Source organism: Argiope bruennichi, chromosome 8 (assembly GCF_947563725.1).
Source record: "Argiope bruennichi chromosome 8, qqArgBrue1.1, whole genome shotgun sequence".
NCBI lineage: Eukaryota > Metazoa > Arthropoda > Arachnida > Araneae > Araneidae > Argiope > Argiope bruennichi.
This window is the reverse complement of record NC_079158.1, coordinates 122,048,983-122,067,223: the sequence shown is the minus strand read 5'-3', so window position 1 is coordinate 122,067,223 and position 18,241 is coordinate 122,048,983. Positions and strand designations below refer to the sequence as shown.

Here is an 18,241-nt window from a genome sequence, read left to right as displayed (position 1 = left end):
CGTATTCTGATACTACCTATGTGATAATTCGGATATAAAAATTATGTAATGCTGTATGGAGAAAATTTTACTCTTTGAAAATAGAAAAGAGTTAAATTTCAAATATAAGTGAGGAAGAAAAATTTTTCTTATTAGCTTTTAGGAAAGAGCAGATTCGACAGAAACCTTGACGCATGGGATGAATATATTTAGTACTACGCATACATTTATCAAATTTGCAAGTTTTCAAAATTCTTCTTTAAAAGTTGTAAAAAATTTATCCAAAAATATTTCCAAAACAAATGTGAATATAGCTAGCTAAATGCAGATACATTTCAGAAACAAAATACAATAAATAAATATAGATAAATAAAAGAGTTATATTTTATTTCATTTAATTTTTTATAACTAACATCTTAATGATGTGGAGGTGAAAAATATTTTTGTGTGCGAGCTTTAATACTAACTAAATAAATAAATTAATTTTGGTTAAGCAAAGAAAAAAATTAATTTATAAGAATCTTCTTCTACATCTTAAATTAATAGATTGATTTCAGAAGATATTAAAAGAAAATTAGTCATTTAATTAATAATTATAACTAAAAAATAGCTTTGAGCTAAATTCAATTTTGTTGAATGCGGAAACATTTAGTTTTTTTATCAATAAATGCAAATTAATGAGGAAAAATACCTCATTAGTGTATTTGCTATATCATCATTTTAATGATATTTTCTCAGGGCTTCAAAAATTTACCAGAGTTTAATTAGATGTTCTAATTTATGTAAACAACTTTTTTTGATATTGGAATGAAATATCTTAGAGTTATTAGCATTAGAAATGCATAAAAATACCACGAAAAGGCGCTGATTTCTTTTTAAAAAAATTATTTATTCAAAATACTGATTATTTTGTGTTATGGAACCAAAAGAAAACGACCGTAAAGAATTTAGTAACAAAAAAGACGGCGAGGGAAAAGAGAATTCCAGTTTCCTTACAAAAGATCACTATCAATTTGTAATGTTATATTCCGCCTGTAAACAATCTTTGAGGATTGGCATTTTACCAAGAAAATAAAGGAGAATATTCTTAAGTTTTTTGATAGCAACTTCGCACTGCCCAAATAAAAATAAATGATTTTTCCAGCAAGTTGGCCAGTAGCTTTTCTTCTCTGAATCAAATGAATAAACCAAATCTTTCTAAGATGTGGATCGCAATGGCAACTACAAAATTCAGAGAAAAAAAACAACTTGGCTGAATTTTTTACTGAAAAAGATCAGTCTTGTAAAATGGAAATCGGTCTTAGGAAACATGGAAAATATTATTTCAATTTGAAAACAATTCTATTTTATACATATAAATGAATAATACTTCAAATATAAATTTGAAATTTAGCTTAGGATACCATTGCGTTAAAATTCATTTACATTCAAACTAGAAGACAAGAAAGGTAGTCACAATTTCAGAAATTTATAAAAATATTTTTGAGTGCATTCTAATATGAAAAAAATTAATTGGACTGTTGACCATCTAACCTTACTGGCTACTCTACCTCGCCTAATAAAAGGCATTCAGAATAAGTTTAAATGACCCAACTATCGCAAGTGCATTGGCGACAGCTAAGGTATAACTATCACCTTCTTCTTCTTGCGTACAGCCGACCACCCCGCCACCACTGAACGTAGCAGTGGTATAACCATCACCGGTCGCAGTACAAACATTCCCATGGAAAGTAAACCTCGTTATTGATAAGAGACAGACGACCCTAACCATTTCCCCACTCAGCAGAGTGACGAGAACCAACCATCATATCGGAAGCTTCTTACTCTCATTTCTGAGGTGTGAATTCTGACTTAAAGGACTGGTACAGGAAGTTGCAGCAATCATTTATTGTATATAGAGAAGTATGACCATTAGAGACGTGGTAAGGCACATACACAGGAATTTGGAAATGACAGGAAAAAAATGTTCATAGACTACATCGTTGACAAGTGCAGTGTTTAAAATAATTGTCACGAATTGTGTCCACCAACACTGGTACCTGCTTGACAGCGTCAGCATGTACCAGCGTTTGCGTGTACCAATTTGCCAAGTATTTTATAGACACGCACAGAAATATGGATATTTGAGCAACGAGATCCTCATCTGAGTCTCATAAACAAAATTCTACAGATGTCTTCATAAAAAGTAATCGAGGCTGGATAAATCGGGAGATCGAGGTGGCCAGAAGACTTTTCCACTATGATCAATCTACTGTGCCTCAAAAATCTCTATTCTTCTATTAATTCCATTCCTTTTTTCCTTTCATCTCTAATTTTCAGTGATTGTACCTCACCGTTTCCCTTGAGCCTATACATTGCTATACAATAAATGATTGTTACAGCCTCTTGCTCCAACCCTTAAAATTTTCACCATGAATTCGAGATCATCTTTTATATATTTACTTTCTTATATACAAAATATGTAACGTGAAAGTTTCAGAACCTTCAAAATAACTTTTGACGTTTCAGATTTTCCTCGGTACAAATTTCACACACATTTCCATTTCCATTGTTTGTGAAATAACACATTTCACAAACAATACTATTAAAGAACACAATAACTCAGAACTGCAACAAGCCTAGGAAAAGAGTTTTGTCTAATTTATCACAAAGTCCAGACAGGAAGAAGGTGGCTGGCTATCCATATCCAATTAGAGATGAAAATACAAAAACGCAAATAATTTGATGATTAGAATTTAGCATGAAGTTTCACCTTTTGACATTTAGATCTGTATTGAAATTTCAAATCCACCGAAGATGTAAACATCCGCCGACACGCATGTTTGTATAATATCAAACGTGATATTTTAAAACGCAACGAATCAGACAAAAGAAATTTGGTGGGTGATTTTATCATTAATTTATTAAACCCGAATCAGTTTTTGTATTACCAGTGGGAAAAAGAATAAAAAAATTCGTAATTTTTTTTCTCATTATAAATGGAAATACAAAATTCCTTCTACTCTGTTAGTCGAAATTCTTTGTTTCATATTAGTTCAGAGAAAGTTGAGCGGAGAACATTCTGGTGGTTCTAAATCTATTGAGCATTATCTAAGAGTACAACACGAGAGTTAAGAAAGGTCCAAATCAAAATATCATTGTGTAATAAATTTTTCAATTTTTTTCCACTTTCATGTACTGGTCGGATACTTTTAGCAGAACTGATATAATTTGCTTCATTTCGTTTTTATTCATTTTTGAATCCATTACGTAATACTTTTAATTCAAATATCAACGAGTATATAAAATCAATGTTAGTCAATTAAGTCAATGCTAGTTAATAAAACTCAACGTTAATCAATAGAAGTCAATGTTATTGTAGTTAATTGTAATAATACGCACGTACAAACACAAATCATAATCTCACAGGAAATCATGAACGGAAACACGGATGAGTTAAATGATATAGAAATGTCATGGCAAGATTGCCTGAGTGCTCTTTGTTTGAAGATACTTGATACTTCAGCCGTACAAATACATCCTGAATAATATTCCGTATTCTCCTGTGTGAATTTGTAAGCTCTTGGTCATATGGTACATGTTTATTAATTTGAAGGCATTGCAGTTGGATTTATGACCTGGCTATTTAAAACTTTAGCTACAAATGTAGAACAGTTTCAGAATGTTGTTGGTAAATTCGGCTTGATGGCGAACATGTCCGCCTTTCTGCAAGAATTTTCAGTACCCTGTAAATCTTCACTAAATGCCAGACGTTTCTGATGGGATTTGTAAGTCTATGCGCTGTATCTACAAAGCTTACAGAGCTGTACATGGTAAGAAATTTATACTATTTTGTGAAATTTATTGTGTGCATTTACTTAATACGTGTAATGTTCACCAAATAAATTTCTCTGAATGGCTTGACATTTCTGCATGCATTTGGTATGCATCATACAGCTCATGAGTGTGGTTTTTGCTGGCCACACAGATTTGTTTTATGTTCATTTAAATTTGTTCTTTATTCTCTCTTAAATATTCGACGCCTAATTTTGAATCACATTTTATTTATTCTAAGTGCTTGAAATAAAAGATTACCATTTGAAGAATAATCTAACCCTGAGAATTAAGGCAGGATAAGATATAATAGTTTTGAAAGTTAAATAAAATTTTGTAATAATACATGATACCCTAAAATAATGATTTGGAGCATATTTGGAAATATTTAAATGTCAATAAAACATTATTTTGCATAGCAGGAAGTGAGTATTACTGGCATAATTACCAGTTTGATTCACATAAAAGCATATTTGGGTTAAGTGATATTTTAAAAATATATTCTGAAAGTTTTCTAATAATTCAGTGCGTAACGTTTTTAGACGAGCGCTCATAACTCACATAATGATTTATTTAATTTATCACACCGGTTCTATCACTGAATAATCTTTTATACGTGTACGTCATCCATATTGCCTCTTTATTACCATACCTTGCATATGAACTTCGCAATTATTTCGTTAAAAGGTCGTTATAAAAACGTTAAAATGAATACTTAGTTTGGAAATTGTAGTTTTAAGGTTGTTATTACCTTATCGCAGCTACATCGTTGCTCAATAATGTGTCTATAGCCGAGAAAATGCATCTGGTGTTTGTTTTTCTTATGGCTTATGTGGGATACAAAGTAACTCTTGTTATGATAATATGATAATGTTTGGGAAGTAATTATTGGGCGGTGATCAGCTATTAGTTCCTGAAATATTTGACAGTAAATTATTGATCGAAGAGCATGGGAAATCTGATATGAAAGATCTCTTTAGAGAGAAATATATTATTTTGATTCTTATGATCAAAATAAAACTCTTTGATTCTTATGATAAAAAAAATTGCGATCCTTATGATCAAAATATGACAAATTACAAAAAAAAAATGTTAATTTATCATTAATAAAATTAAATTAATATAAAAATATTTATAAATCAACACAAAACTATTGCGACATTTGGACTATCATAATTAAGTATTATTAAATAGATGTATAAAACAACATGAATATAAAATTAATATGTTGCGTCAAAATACTATCGCTTATTAAATAAGTTTATATAGAGGTAAAAAAAATCAATGATACTAATGATTTAGCCAAATGGCTTGCGTCACACGTGACAAACGTAAATGTGCAAGCCTTGTTGTATTTAAATCTACACTGTTTTACGATTGTTTATTTTACCTCCGTTAAAATACTTAATAGATAAAAAAAATTATGTGTATTAGATAAGCATGTATCGACTCCATGATCCTTTTATTTATTTTAAATATCTAATACCTGAATCTGACTGACACCCACAAAATTATTGTTTCACATTAGAGATATTAGAAGGGTACGAACTCTACTCACAGTTCTTTTAGAATATCCAATGTAGATTAGAAAACCTTTTGATATGGACGCATTTATAATTAAATTTGTATAAATTTTAAAATTTACGAATCGAGTAAAAGGAAACAAATACCTTTAGAATAACTTCAAAATAATTTGGCGATGTATTTTAATTTTAGGTGCATTATTTTTTGAATATGATATTCTTGGTACATAATTAGAAATTTATCAAAAAATTTTATTCATTAATTAGTATATTTAATGCATCAAAAACTCTTTAAGAGTATGGTAATATACTCGAAATTTCTGTCTATCTGATTTCTGAGTCGAATTTTTCTAAGATATATTTAATATAAAATAAAAGCCAGTTCCATGTTTTGTAATATGATGTATTTCTGATTTAAAAATGCTTAAATATACCTTTATGTATAAAATGGTATAACATTTTTTTACTTAAATCCTCCGTATTCTATAAATCCCTCTTTGAAAAATGCAACACTTTTTATCTGATAATATAGTTCCCTATCTGTGAAAGCAACAATAACAGCAAAAACAACAAAAAAAAATGGAGAACTCGAAGTCATAACGAAATTCCAGATGTGGCGATGAGAAAGAAGTGGTTTTCTCTCTATGATTTAAGAAAGCTCACTTTCAAATCGAATGTCTTCTCACCTGCTCATTTTTCTCTTTAAGCCTATTCTCTCTCTCCTCCCTCCCCCTACTCTCACTGACAAATGACAAATGGAATGGCATATTTTTTTTCTTTATATGTGACTACGTAAGGAATGATTTCTTTTCCGAAAAACGCTTTAATATTGTTATGCGATTAAATTTTTGTATAATAACGATCGAAAAAACTTCTATGAAATCGAAACATACTAGTTAAGCGATAAAAGTGTTATTGGATATTTGAAAAAAAAAGGGTTTTGTTTTGGCTAAAAAAAGAGGAATAAAGTAAAAATCATTTGATTTATAAGTTTATCAAAAGATTTGAATAAAAGTTTACAGGTAGCTTAAGAAATATATTACCTTTTTTTTACTGTAATAAAAAAATAACCTGTCCATTATTTAAGTATCGGTATTCGAATGATAAAGAACATGAAATTTTCGATTTTTTCGTATTATGGAGCACTAAAACAACTAATAAATATTTCTAAATCAATAGATTACTTTTTTTTTACCTGAAGAACATATTGAGAAATTATTATACCAAATATGAATAAAAACTTTGTATTAGATTTTAATTTATGAGAATTTTGGAAAGAAAAATCTATCAAAGATTAGAATTAGATAAAATAGCAATTAATAGCAAAATAACATAAAAACATATAAAAATGCAAATCTTGAAATCAGTATAATCTCCCAAAAAAGGGGACAAAATTTAAAAGGTACTATAATGAAAACTGTTGAAACATTAAGAATATTGATTAAAAAAATCATAATTTCGCAAAATAAATCGATTTTTAAACATATTTACCTATTTTAAAATACAACAACGTAAGGAGTTTCTAACTTAAGCTTTATTTTTCTTATTAATTTAATGCCTAATCTTAAAATATTTACAATCAGACTCTATTTAACAAATATTTTTTTTTCAAAAATTCGTTTAAGGTAGATGAAAGGTCAATTTTTTTTTGAGAAATTATGAGTTTATTTTATTCCAAATTGCTATTTTTATTTAAAATTTTTAATGTGTGATGAAATTCCTTTATAAAACCGTTTGAATTTTTTTTCTAAGTTCATATATGGATAGTTACACTGATTTTTATATTTTTATATATATACGTTTTAATGCTATTTTACATATTCAAATGCTATTTTCTTCAAATGCATTTTAATCTTTAATAGAAGCTTCTTGCGGAAAATCTCATAAATTAAAAATTTAATGCATATTTTTACTCAAATTTGGTATAGTAATTTCTCATCATGATCTGCAGTTTCTGAACTAAATAATAAGTAATCTATTCATTTAGAAATATTTTATATTATTTTAGTGCATCCTAATGTGAAATAAATTTAAAATTTCGCTATATTTATCAGTTGAACCCCCATTTTTAAAGAATGGATTGAAATACAGCTTTATTTTTAGTTCAGGAACTAGATAATATGTTTTTTAAACTAGCTTCAAAATGTTAAGCAATTTATTTGATTAACTTCTTAACTGGAAGAATTTTGCTTTATACCTCTTTTCATCAACAAAAGAACATTCTTCCCAGTTTTTAAAAAATCATTATCACTTAACTGTATATTTCGATTTCATAGATGTTTGTTTTCAATCTTTTTTATGCAAATAGTCAAAATATAATGATTTACGAATGTTTTTCAAAAAATTCATCCCGAACATAATCACATACGTTCAGTATAAAAAGGTTATTAGACTTTAGTAAGTGATATAACTAATATTGAAACAATTTTATTTTTCTTATTATTTATTGTTTATCTTATTCTTATTTATAAGAATCAATACACATTTTGTTTTTCTTCATATATGATGCCCATTCCAATCAAGGCCCAGGTTCTAAGTTCTAAATCGTTATAGATAGGAATATAATTTTATTGGTAAAATGTTCTAAGTGATGTAAATAGTTACATCCTATTTTGTTTGAGCCAATTAATGAGTTTCCCAAAAAATTAAGAGGTTAAATTTTTATATAGACTTCCGGTCCTCTTATTCATATTCAATAAAACATATCTGATACAACAGCATTTTAAACAAAAATTATTTTTCATTCTTTTGAAACTAAAATTGATCGTAATATTAAATCTTGATTACCATTATCTTTATTCTATTTCTGAGATTTATTGAGCAAATTTGAACGATCTGCTTGATATGTCAATCAAATCACGGCGATTCTTTGAGATGGCTTTGATTGACTTTAAATAATGAAATTCAAAGCTCTATAACACACTTAGTTTAATTCGAAAGGATGGAATTTATTTCGTTTAAAAGGTTAGTGATTCAAAAATATTTTAAATATTATAATAAAAAGGTCCAGGTATTGTATACAAATTTGAATTTCGTAAGCAATTCATTGACTAAATGAATATGAAATAAAATCATTTTTTGTTTTTCATATAGAACATCTTTCCAATAAGAAATATATGACTATCTCTAATAACTTTAAGAATGAAAATTGGATTTTAGATCAAGACTGAAGACGACTCCTTGTGAAGTAGAATTGGAATGATTGTTTTATATATTGTTTTAAGGATCGGTAGTTGTTTTATTATAGATGGCGGGAAAAGGGGATTGAAGGTGAAGGGTTATTTCCACCTGGAAAGCATTTGTGAGGGAACGACATTTAAGAAATTCTGGAGCAATACTTACTGTATAATAACAACAAAAACATCTCAAAACACGTTAGTTAATTAATTCAGAGAGGTAAAAAAATAACTATCCGTATTTTGAATGCATCTGCAGCGGATGGAATAAACCTAAATTTTATATACACATTTTTAACAGAAAAGGAAATAAATTTCTCGATAACAATAATAATATTATAATAATGACAAAAGTAGCCTGTGAAAGATATCTTGGCATTAGTGAACTGAAAAATAATTATAATCCGTAAATTTTATAAATATAATGTGATTCAAATATATATTAAATATATTTATAATATATTTTTAGATAATTATAAATATATTTTAATTATTTAAATATATTTAAATAAAATATATTATAAATATATTTTTATATTTAAAATAAAACCCGATAAAACTTATAAATAAACTTATATATATAGATATATAAGTTTAACCAGATAAAAATATATAAATATATTTTTATCGGGTTAATGATTATAATAATTACATGATAATGAATCAAGCAAATTTTCATTAATATTCAAACTATAAGAAACGCAATGCAGATATGAAAGATATACAATTAAAAATTTACAAAAAATAGAGTCATTTTATTACATAACATTAATTAACCGTAGTTAACATACACCAATTTTTCTGTCCAAAATAGAGAACTGCCGATTTTTGAAACTTTTTTTTATTACTTTTACTGAATTTATTCCCTCATAGGGTTACAAAATAGGGTTTCATTCTATTGATAAGTTTCAGTTGTTGATTCTTTCTGTTAGGAAAAGTTCTTGCTTATAGCAACACTTTTTTGTTAAAAAATTGCAAACTCTAGGACATTTTAAATTTTATATATTTTTTCCACGATAACGACAAAAATATTTTTAACAAGGAAACTACTACAATATAGAGTCCCGTTCTAATCATTTTTGAAAGCGATAAATTGGGCGAACGTTCTGATGGCGATAGTCACGTGAGTGCGCGCACTGGAACTCAATACTTTGAGAACTCTCGTTAGCAAAGGGAAAACTGGAAGGAAACAAGTAATTAGGAAGTAGTCTGTAGTTGACACAAGTAATGCGCCGAAGGAATACAAATCAATAATCGATAAGAACTTTGGGTTCTTACAGATGACCGAAGGACCCCAAGTGCGGTGAAGATATTTCCAAAACGTGTAATAAAAAAATCGCCAGTTACTCCAGTTTACATTCAAAATTATTAAGAGAAAAAAAATGGGCTGAATATTAATTTCATCATTGATGTGCAATTTTCCATTATCATATTTGACTCCAAAATAATTTATATTCAAAAATAATGACTCATATCTTGCATGAAAACAATTACACATATGTATAAAAAGCCACTACGTCAATTTTTTGATCAGATTTTTTTATTCCCAGAAATTAGATGTATTTTTGTGCAATTCGTGTGAATGCTATCTCGTTGATTAAGTAGTATTAAATGCAAATTTTTTCCAGTTGGTTTATATTTATGGAAAATATCTAAACTCATGTATGAGCTTGTGATAATGAAAATGGGAAGACTTTAAAAGTGAATTAATTCAAATTGCAAAAAATTACTTTTATTATTATTAGATTTTTCCTTCATCGAAATTCTCTAATATCACGGATAGTTTTTTGAATTCACAAAATTGAATCATCTGCGCGTATTGATTATTTTACCGTTTATTAGTTTAACACACAGCTTGTTGTACGGAACAGATTAAATTTTAAAAATTTCATTAATTAACTGTAAATTATATAAATGTTTACACCAAAAAGTAAGATTAATAAAAAAATACATTTTTATACACTGAAAAATTGTACAGATAAAAATAAAGCAATTTTAACAATAGAATGGAGGAATGCCGGCACGAGAATTTTCAATGTATGAGGTGCTGCCAAAATTACAATTATTTAAATGATTTAAATTATTCTAAATGCAAGCTAAAGTCAGAAAATTCCTTTAATGGCCAGTTATGTTTTATAAGATTAAAAAAACTCAGTAAATTAAATTAAAAAAAATTGATAAATGCATAGTCATTACTCAAAAAAATAGTTTATTTTTTGTAGTACGATATAAGTTTTAAATAAAAAATAAAAAATAAATTTCTGCTGCATTTTTATCACCTAAATCTGAATCTTATTCCTAAAACGCACGCAAATTGTATGGATCCGTCTAAGATGAAACTACACTGAATCGTGATAAAATGTTATGTAAATAATATAATTACGTGATAATTTATATTAGAAAATTTTGTTGTAAATTATTTTCAGTATTTATCTGAAATTTTTGGAAAAAGGAACTCGTATATTAAGAATTTTGTTACATCTATCAGGTTTTAAATGTTGCGTTTTTTTTAATTTTTTTTTTTTATTTTCTAAAATGTACAGTAATGTTCATAAATTTTATTTCTGAAATTATCAAAATCTGATCATTTAACGACAAACAAGATTGTGAATCATGATTAAAGAGATTCATATATGCTTTTATTTTACAAATTCGCATCAGATTAAAAATGGAAATAATGGAATAATGTATTAAATTGCATGATTAAATTCTCACATTCAGAATTAATTATTTCATTTAAAGGAAGATCCTGCATTATTTCAAAATTTACTAAAACAAATGAATTAATAACGATAAAATAAAGCGAATATTACTCAAATTTATCTCCTCGAAAATGTTTCTGAATTTGGTTTTTGAAATTTAAATATATACAAAAGCAAGTTTTCATATATCAGTGAGTTTTATAATTATCTATACATTTCTTTTTAAAATTAGGATCAGAAAATCCAAAATATTTGGTTCTATGTAGAAATAGAAAAAATATTACCAATGATATTACCAATGAAAAAAATATTACCAATGATATTACCAATGAAAAAAATATTACCAATGATTAAATAAAAAAAAACTTTTTTCCTTTTAAAAAGCTATTACCGCTTTAAAGCAACTCAATAAATAAATAAAAAACTTTTTCCCAAAGTTACATTTTCTCCATTTTTCTTTCTATGGAATCCAATATAAAAATCCCACACTGATTCAAGTTGCGCCCGAGCAAATTCTTACTCGTTCCTCTTAAAAACCACCCACAGAATAAAAAAAAGAAAGTTACAAACTTGGAATCCTATTGAACTTAAATCAACTTCGAAACGCAGCAATCGATTGACTGTTGCGCTTTTCCAATTGATTCTACATACACTTTCTAAAAAATAAAGAAAGAAAAATGAGCCAAAACAAAGCGGAAAACTTCAAAGAACATCCATCAGACCCGCTCCCCGGAGGGGTGCTTTGCGGGCACCTATCCCGCAACGGGGACCTTCCTCCCCACTGGTCGTACCCCTCATTTAATAAGTGAAACTTGCTGAGAGGAATCACCCTATTGGGTATTTACCTTTGAATCCTGGCGAATCAAAGGCGAGAGACCTGGCGATCAGCAGCGTACAGATGAGAAACACGTGGAATGTCATGGAGAAAGGAACGTTTCCATGGGAGGATGGAGAGCAGATTGAGGGATCGTAAGAGGCAGGGATGAGGATGACTGAACAGTCATTTAGGCACGAGGCCTTCTCACGTGCGCTAGAGGGCTCTCATGTCGTTCTTTCTCGACCAATCAATACAACACAATCCTATTCGAGTTGCGTAGTTTCATTAATTACATTCCCTGAATAGCCAGCACATATGAGAAAGAGGAATGTCGAAAAAATAAAAAAAAGAACAAAAAGACAGTGGAATTAAAATAAAAATGGTGGTCGGTACAGGCTCTCACAGGCAAACGACCGCCGGGTGTAACATTAAAAGGCTTAGATCTCGCACTCGGCCTAATACCCCCCAGGCGAGCGATGTAAGTAAGAGAGGGGGCAATAAAAATTGGATTAGAACAGACAAGTCCAGAAGAAAACGCGGGCGAAGAAATCTTATTGAGAAGTGAGTTTGGGAATTAAAGGAGGGGGCGAAATCTCTTAGAAATTAGAAAAGGAGGAATTAAGTTTCTAGGTCTGAAGAGAGTTTTATAAGCTCGTATTAAATGGGATGATGGTGTTATTAAATCAGAAAAATGGAATAAAGTGATTCTGGGAAACGACATAAGCTGGTTTATTATGCCACAATTAATTTATTTAATGTTGGGTTTGAAAGAGACGATTTGAAGTGTTTCTTTTAGGCGGAAAGATTGTAATAACTGAGATGTTTCAGCATTGTTATGATGAGATTGCTCGTATGTGGCGCTTTTGTTTTTGTAGTCTTAAAAGATAATCTTCCTGTTTATATTGAAACAAATTGGATATTCTATTCTCATGCTAATGTTTTGCCATCTTTTACTGGCATAATATGAAGATAGAATCTTAAATTAAAGATTTATAACAGATGTGCTCTTTTATTAATCAAGATACAATGCGTTAGAATGCACGGAAAATAATTTAATAAACTGAATACAATTGCGAATCGTCTACTATTTTATGGATTTAGAAATTATTTGCAGTCTTTTTCTAAGTCTGCGTAATTTGCTTTACAAAACTCAACCCTTCGCATAACGGGTTAAATAAATATAATAAAAAATATGAATTTTGTAAAATTATACTAGTACAATTTTTAGTTCCAAGTTTTAAGAGAAATTATGTTTAAAATGTGTGTCTGAAATTGTATCCATATTATTTCAATACTATATCAATGCATATACACTGCCATCAAAACCTCATCAGATTTTTACTTTTGTGTTCCCTTCAGGAGGGGAGGGGGGGGGGTACCTAGAGGCCGTGGATGAGACTTGTAATATAAAAAAATGCTTTTCTTCTCTGAAATGTGCAGCAATGATGTGGGTTCAAGTTATCTACATTCCTATTAAGAAACGTACTGTCATTGAGAGGAGTTCGGCTATGGCTGATAGGCGAAGACTTAGACGATTGTTAAGACTTCGCACTGAATTTCAACTTCTGTTGATAAGATGACGTTCATTAAAATTACCAAGGATAAATTGGCAGAGGGTTTTTTTTTCTAAAATTGGTTTCTATAAGGTATGTTAAAAATGTTATTTATGAATTTTGACATAAATTATCATAATTAAATTAATAAATTTATCAAAACCGAGATTCAGATAATTGCTATTCTAATCTATTCTATCCTAATCCATTTGAAATACTCAAAATCGTTATAGATATTAAATAATTAAAATATTTATCAGTGGATTTTGTAGTTTATCATTATCAATTATTTATAAGACAAAAATACAGTAAAATATTTTGATTTTTAATTCAAGAAATTGATAAAAAACCTCAAAAGTAAAAGTAATAAACTTTGATAGTTTAACAAGTAACATTGATTAAATAAGGATTTGTCAAAAAAAATGAAAAGATATTAATATATCGTTTGTTCAATTCACATTAACAAAGGCTTTTTTTTAATACTATAATGTTTAGAGTCAAGTATTCTGCCTCATACCATATGCATGATGCAAAAAAAAAAAAAAAAAAATCGTTTAAAATACACTACAGATCTTATAATTAGACTTAAGGCTAACATATCTAGTTACTTCTTAGTGCACTATTATAATGAGCAGAATTTTAAACAAATGATAAAAAATTTATCCAAACATTAATGATTTTCAGTGACATCAAATCGTGTTATCGTATTAAAAATCTTTATACAGCACTGTAGATTGCAAAAAATAAATTGTTTAGGAATACTAACTATATTTCAGAACATTTTTTTCTAATTTTAATAAGTTTCAAAATTGATTTTAAATATATATTATAATGAAGCTTTTTATTGCTTTGGTTTTTACAACGCTTCAGTATTTAACGGGTTTCTTTGTTCTGGATTTTAGTTAGATTTTTGTTCATGTCGGTTACAGTTGTTATCGCTTCTATTGTTAAGAATAAATTTTTAAAATCAATATGAAGGTAGCAGAATCATGCCACGATGTTCCAGACTAGAGATTTGATTCTTTTTGATTTATTTCCATTGAACTATCCAGAAAATTATAGATGTGCCGTTACTTGATATTAAAAAATTAAATAAAACGATTCATAATTAAAGAATATTATCAAGAAATCTCTATTCTCAATTTTGAGCACTATTAACAAAACAGTCGTGGTGGCCAGGTTGTAACGTCTAAGTTTTGGAAGCAAAGGATATCTGGTTTAAGACCCGCTTCCACCGATCAACCGACATGCAAACAGGTCTGGTTTGCATCAAATCTGTTGGGGCTACTCTCCCTACCGCTGGCGTGATGTCGAAACTTGGAGAGGGAGGTGCCAGACAATGTGCCATCCTCGTCATCTGACTGCGGTACGTCTTGAAATAGCCCTAGTGTTGCTTCAAAACGGTACGTTAATATAATCAAACTAAATACTATTGTGCTGGAATGAAGATCATTATGATCCGCGCATTGAAAGCAAGAGGACGTATGTTTTCGGGAGCATTTCTTTAATGATCACATTTCACATTAAAAAAAAACACGAAAAGACAACATATGATATTAACGCGTGCCTACCTTAAAAGAACAGCATCACATATCATTTTAATTACAATCGCAATATGGGATGAGTACTTAATCAGGCATCGCCATCTATTATCCAAAAGAAAAGACAGAGTAATGCAACCATTACATTATAAAAATAAATTTTCGGACAGGAATTGAAAATTTTGGGTAGCAGCACTGTTTAAGCAGTTAATTGAATTTCTACATAAAATATTCCTGATAAAAAAAACAATTTCTAAATTTTGATATTCATTCTTTCGAAACATTCTCTAACTTTAATTTTAAAAAAAATATATAAAATTTTAATTAATATAAATGTTTTTCGTGGATACTAATGACACAATATTTTTATAAAAGATTGCCCGATTGACATCTGTAAATCAGTTTTATATGGATTGAATAACATCTGTTTCAAACAGTTACAGTGAGTTAAACTATTAAGAGAATGGGAACCGGAATCGATGGAGAAGTATTTCCTTCGTAATCGATTAAGACACCGAAGTTCTTCGTCTGTTAAGGCTGTTGAATCTATTGCCTCATAATGACTCGGCGAGTCACAAGTGACTGAACATCGGGGAGAAGATTTAAGACCCGGATGGATTTTCTCAGGAAGCTCTTTGTGCATTCTGGAATGTGAATAGTATGATAAAAATAAAGGAAAAGATTTTTTTAAAAGCTTTCGCTGTCACAAAAAATTTATATTGGATAGACAAAGTCGTGAAATAAAATAAATACTTTGCTAAGAATTTATATAAGAGAGTTATAGAAAATTTTATACTCTAATATAGTAAGAGTTTATTAGATAATTTTGTAAAACTTTATGTATGAAATAGTTTGTGAGTGTTTTTGAAATTTTTTTGGTGTAAAATTATTTTAATAAAAAATATACCAATATGAATTTATAGATTTAATTTCAAACCCATCTTTATACCAAAAAAAGTCCAAGAGATAGATAATTTATTTCTTATTTTGATGATTTGATACAATTAAAGGAAATATATATATATATATATATATATATATATATATATATATATATATATATATATATATATATATATATATATATATATATATATATATATATATATATATATATATATATATATATATATATATATATATATATATATATATATATATATATATATTAGAATTTGATATATATTAGAATCTGAAATAAGGAATTTATTATGGAAAAAATATTTCCCTCCTTCTACAGTTAGTCAATTTGGAAAATTGACTGACTCTTATTATATTGGTTGAACGTCCATGATTTTTCATACACATTTCCTCTGACATTATTACATATCGTTTTAATAAAGCCGAGTGTTATTGCATTTATGTTTTCTAAATTTCTATTTATTATTTTTTCTTTTAATCTGCGTGATTTTTTTTTTTTCCATTCTTCTCTTAAAATTTTATTCTTCGTTTAACTGTTATTCTTAGAGAAGTAGCATATGCGTCAGAACTAAAAAAGAATCTAAATTATTGCATCGTGTTTTAAATTATAAAGTAATAAAAGAAAACTTTGATAGATTTAATATTAGAACATGCAACCTCTGTCACGGGATGATAATCCGCACAATTTTGAACAAGAAAAAAAATTATAGAATATTTTATTAAAAGGTTTTAATACATGCAATCAGTAAAAGGCACAACTCATGAGAGTAAAAATATCGCTAATAAAAGCGAATAAAAATATCAAGTTGCATATTTTTATATTATATACTAATCCTCAATCTTTAACATATTTTTAAAGCTAAATAATAATTCCTATTTATAAATAGGGTTTATTTTAGATACTCTAAATTGCTATTACTAAATAAACACTCATTTAAAAAAATACTTCAAATGTAATTTAAATTCTAAAAATGCTAATTCTGCATTCATAACTTCAGATGGTATTTTCGGAAAGCGTTGCGATCTTAATTTATTATTTAGAATGTTTCTAGAAACACAGAACAAACTTTAAAGGTAAGCCAAGCTTATAGAAATAGGTAATCTTTATAGTAGAAGATGGATTTGAAAATGGAAAGGAAGATCGCTATAAGAGTTAATCTGTGAATGAATTAACGGATAGATTTAAAACAAAAGGCAAAAAAAGTAGTCCCTTGTGATTCTACGTTCAAAATAAACAAAACGATTTGGGCTTCAGGAATTTTAAATTATGGCGAGTAAAATTACGATAAAGTTTATTTGTTACATTCGGAATAATTGAGACAAAATATGGACATTTCGATCTACTTTTTTAAAATTAGAATATAATATTTACAATTTAAAAAAATAGATGAAGTAAAAACGATGACTGAAACATTAAAAATATTAATACGGGACTAAAAGAAAGATGGGAAAAACGAAGGAAGTAACGCTCAAAACCTTCTTATTTCTTGTGTTTCACACATTTTTCAAGAGTGAGTTACTGAGTAGAATCATGATTAAATAGTTGTAAAGGAACTTTTTCAATTACCGATTTGTAATATCTTAATTTTTAAACTTTAAAGGGTCAAAAATAGCAATTTTCATTTGTGTTTGAGACCTCGTCTTTTATTGGTAAAATTACTTTTTTTCCTTTCCTTAACCTTTCTTTCCTTTTCTTAACTCTTAAAATATCTTTCATGATTTCAGAAATATGCTGATAGTTTCAATATATAGATAATATTTCTAAGGAAGACAGCATGCGGCGCTGTCTCATATGCGAAACAAATGTTGTGAGCATAAAGTGAACATCCATTGAAGATGGACAACTGAAAGGAAGCAGGGACATTCCTTATTTCAAGTCAAAGAAACAATGAGATGCTGAAGATGAGGGTCATCGTGTTGTCCAAAGAAAATCCACTCCGTTACACAGAGTGATTCCTGTCCTTTCGCACTTTGGAGAGGAGTGCAAGTGGATGGTTCAAATTCCAATTTCAACGATATTAAAAGTAGTTGGAAAAATTTATTTTATATCAGAGTTGAAACATATCATTGAGAAGAGACCTGATGAGAGTTTTTTTTTTGTTTTGTTTACTTTAGTTATGCTAACATTCCGATTTAAAGTAACACAAAGGCTATTTTGAGACGGACCTCGCAATTTTGAACCATCACGGACATTTGGTGAGGAAGCTCCTGAGCTG

General features: G+C 28.4%; 1 protein-coding gene across 2 annotated transcripts in view; it reads right to left on the bottom strand.

Moving 5' to 3' along the window:
• The window catches only part of LOC129981616 (neurotrimin-like), a 128,598-nt gene extending 116,402 nt beyond the window's left edge, over positions 1-12,196 (bottom strand). For both annotated transcript variants that reach the window (XM_056092528.1, XM_056092529.1), the window contains exon 1: positions 12,039-12,196. In XM_056092528.1, the coding sequence (XP_055948503.1) occupies positions 12,039-12,114 (76 nt within the window). In that variant the 5' untranslated portion in view covers positions 12,115-12,196. The remainder of the gene's footprint in view (positions 1-12,038) is intronic.
• Between the last annotated feature and the right edge of the window lie 6,045 nt (positions 12,197-18,241).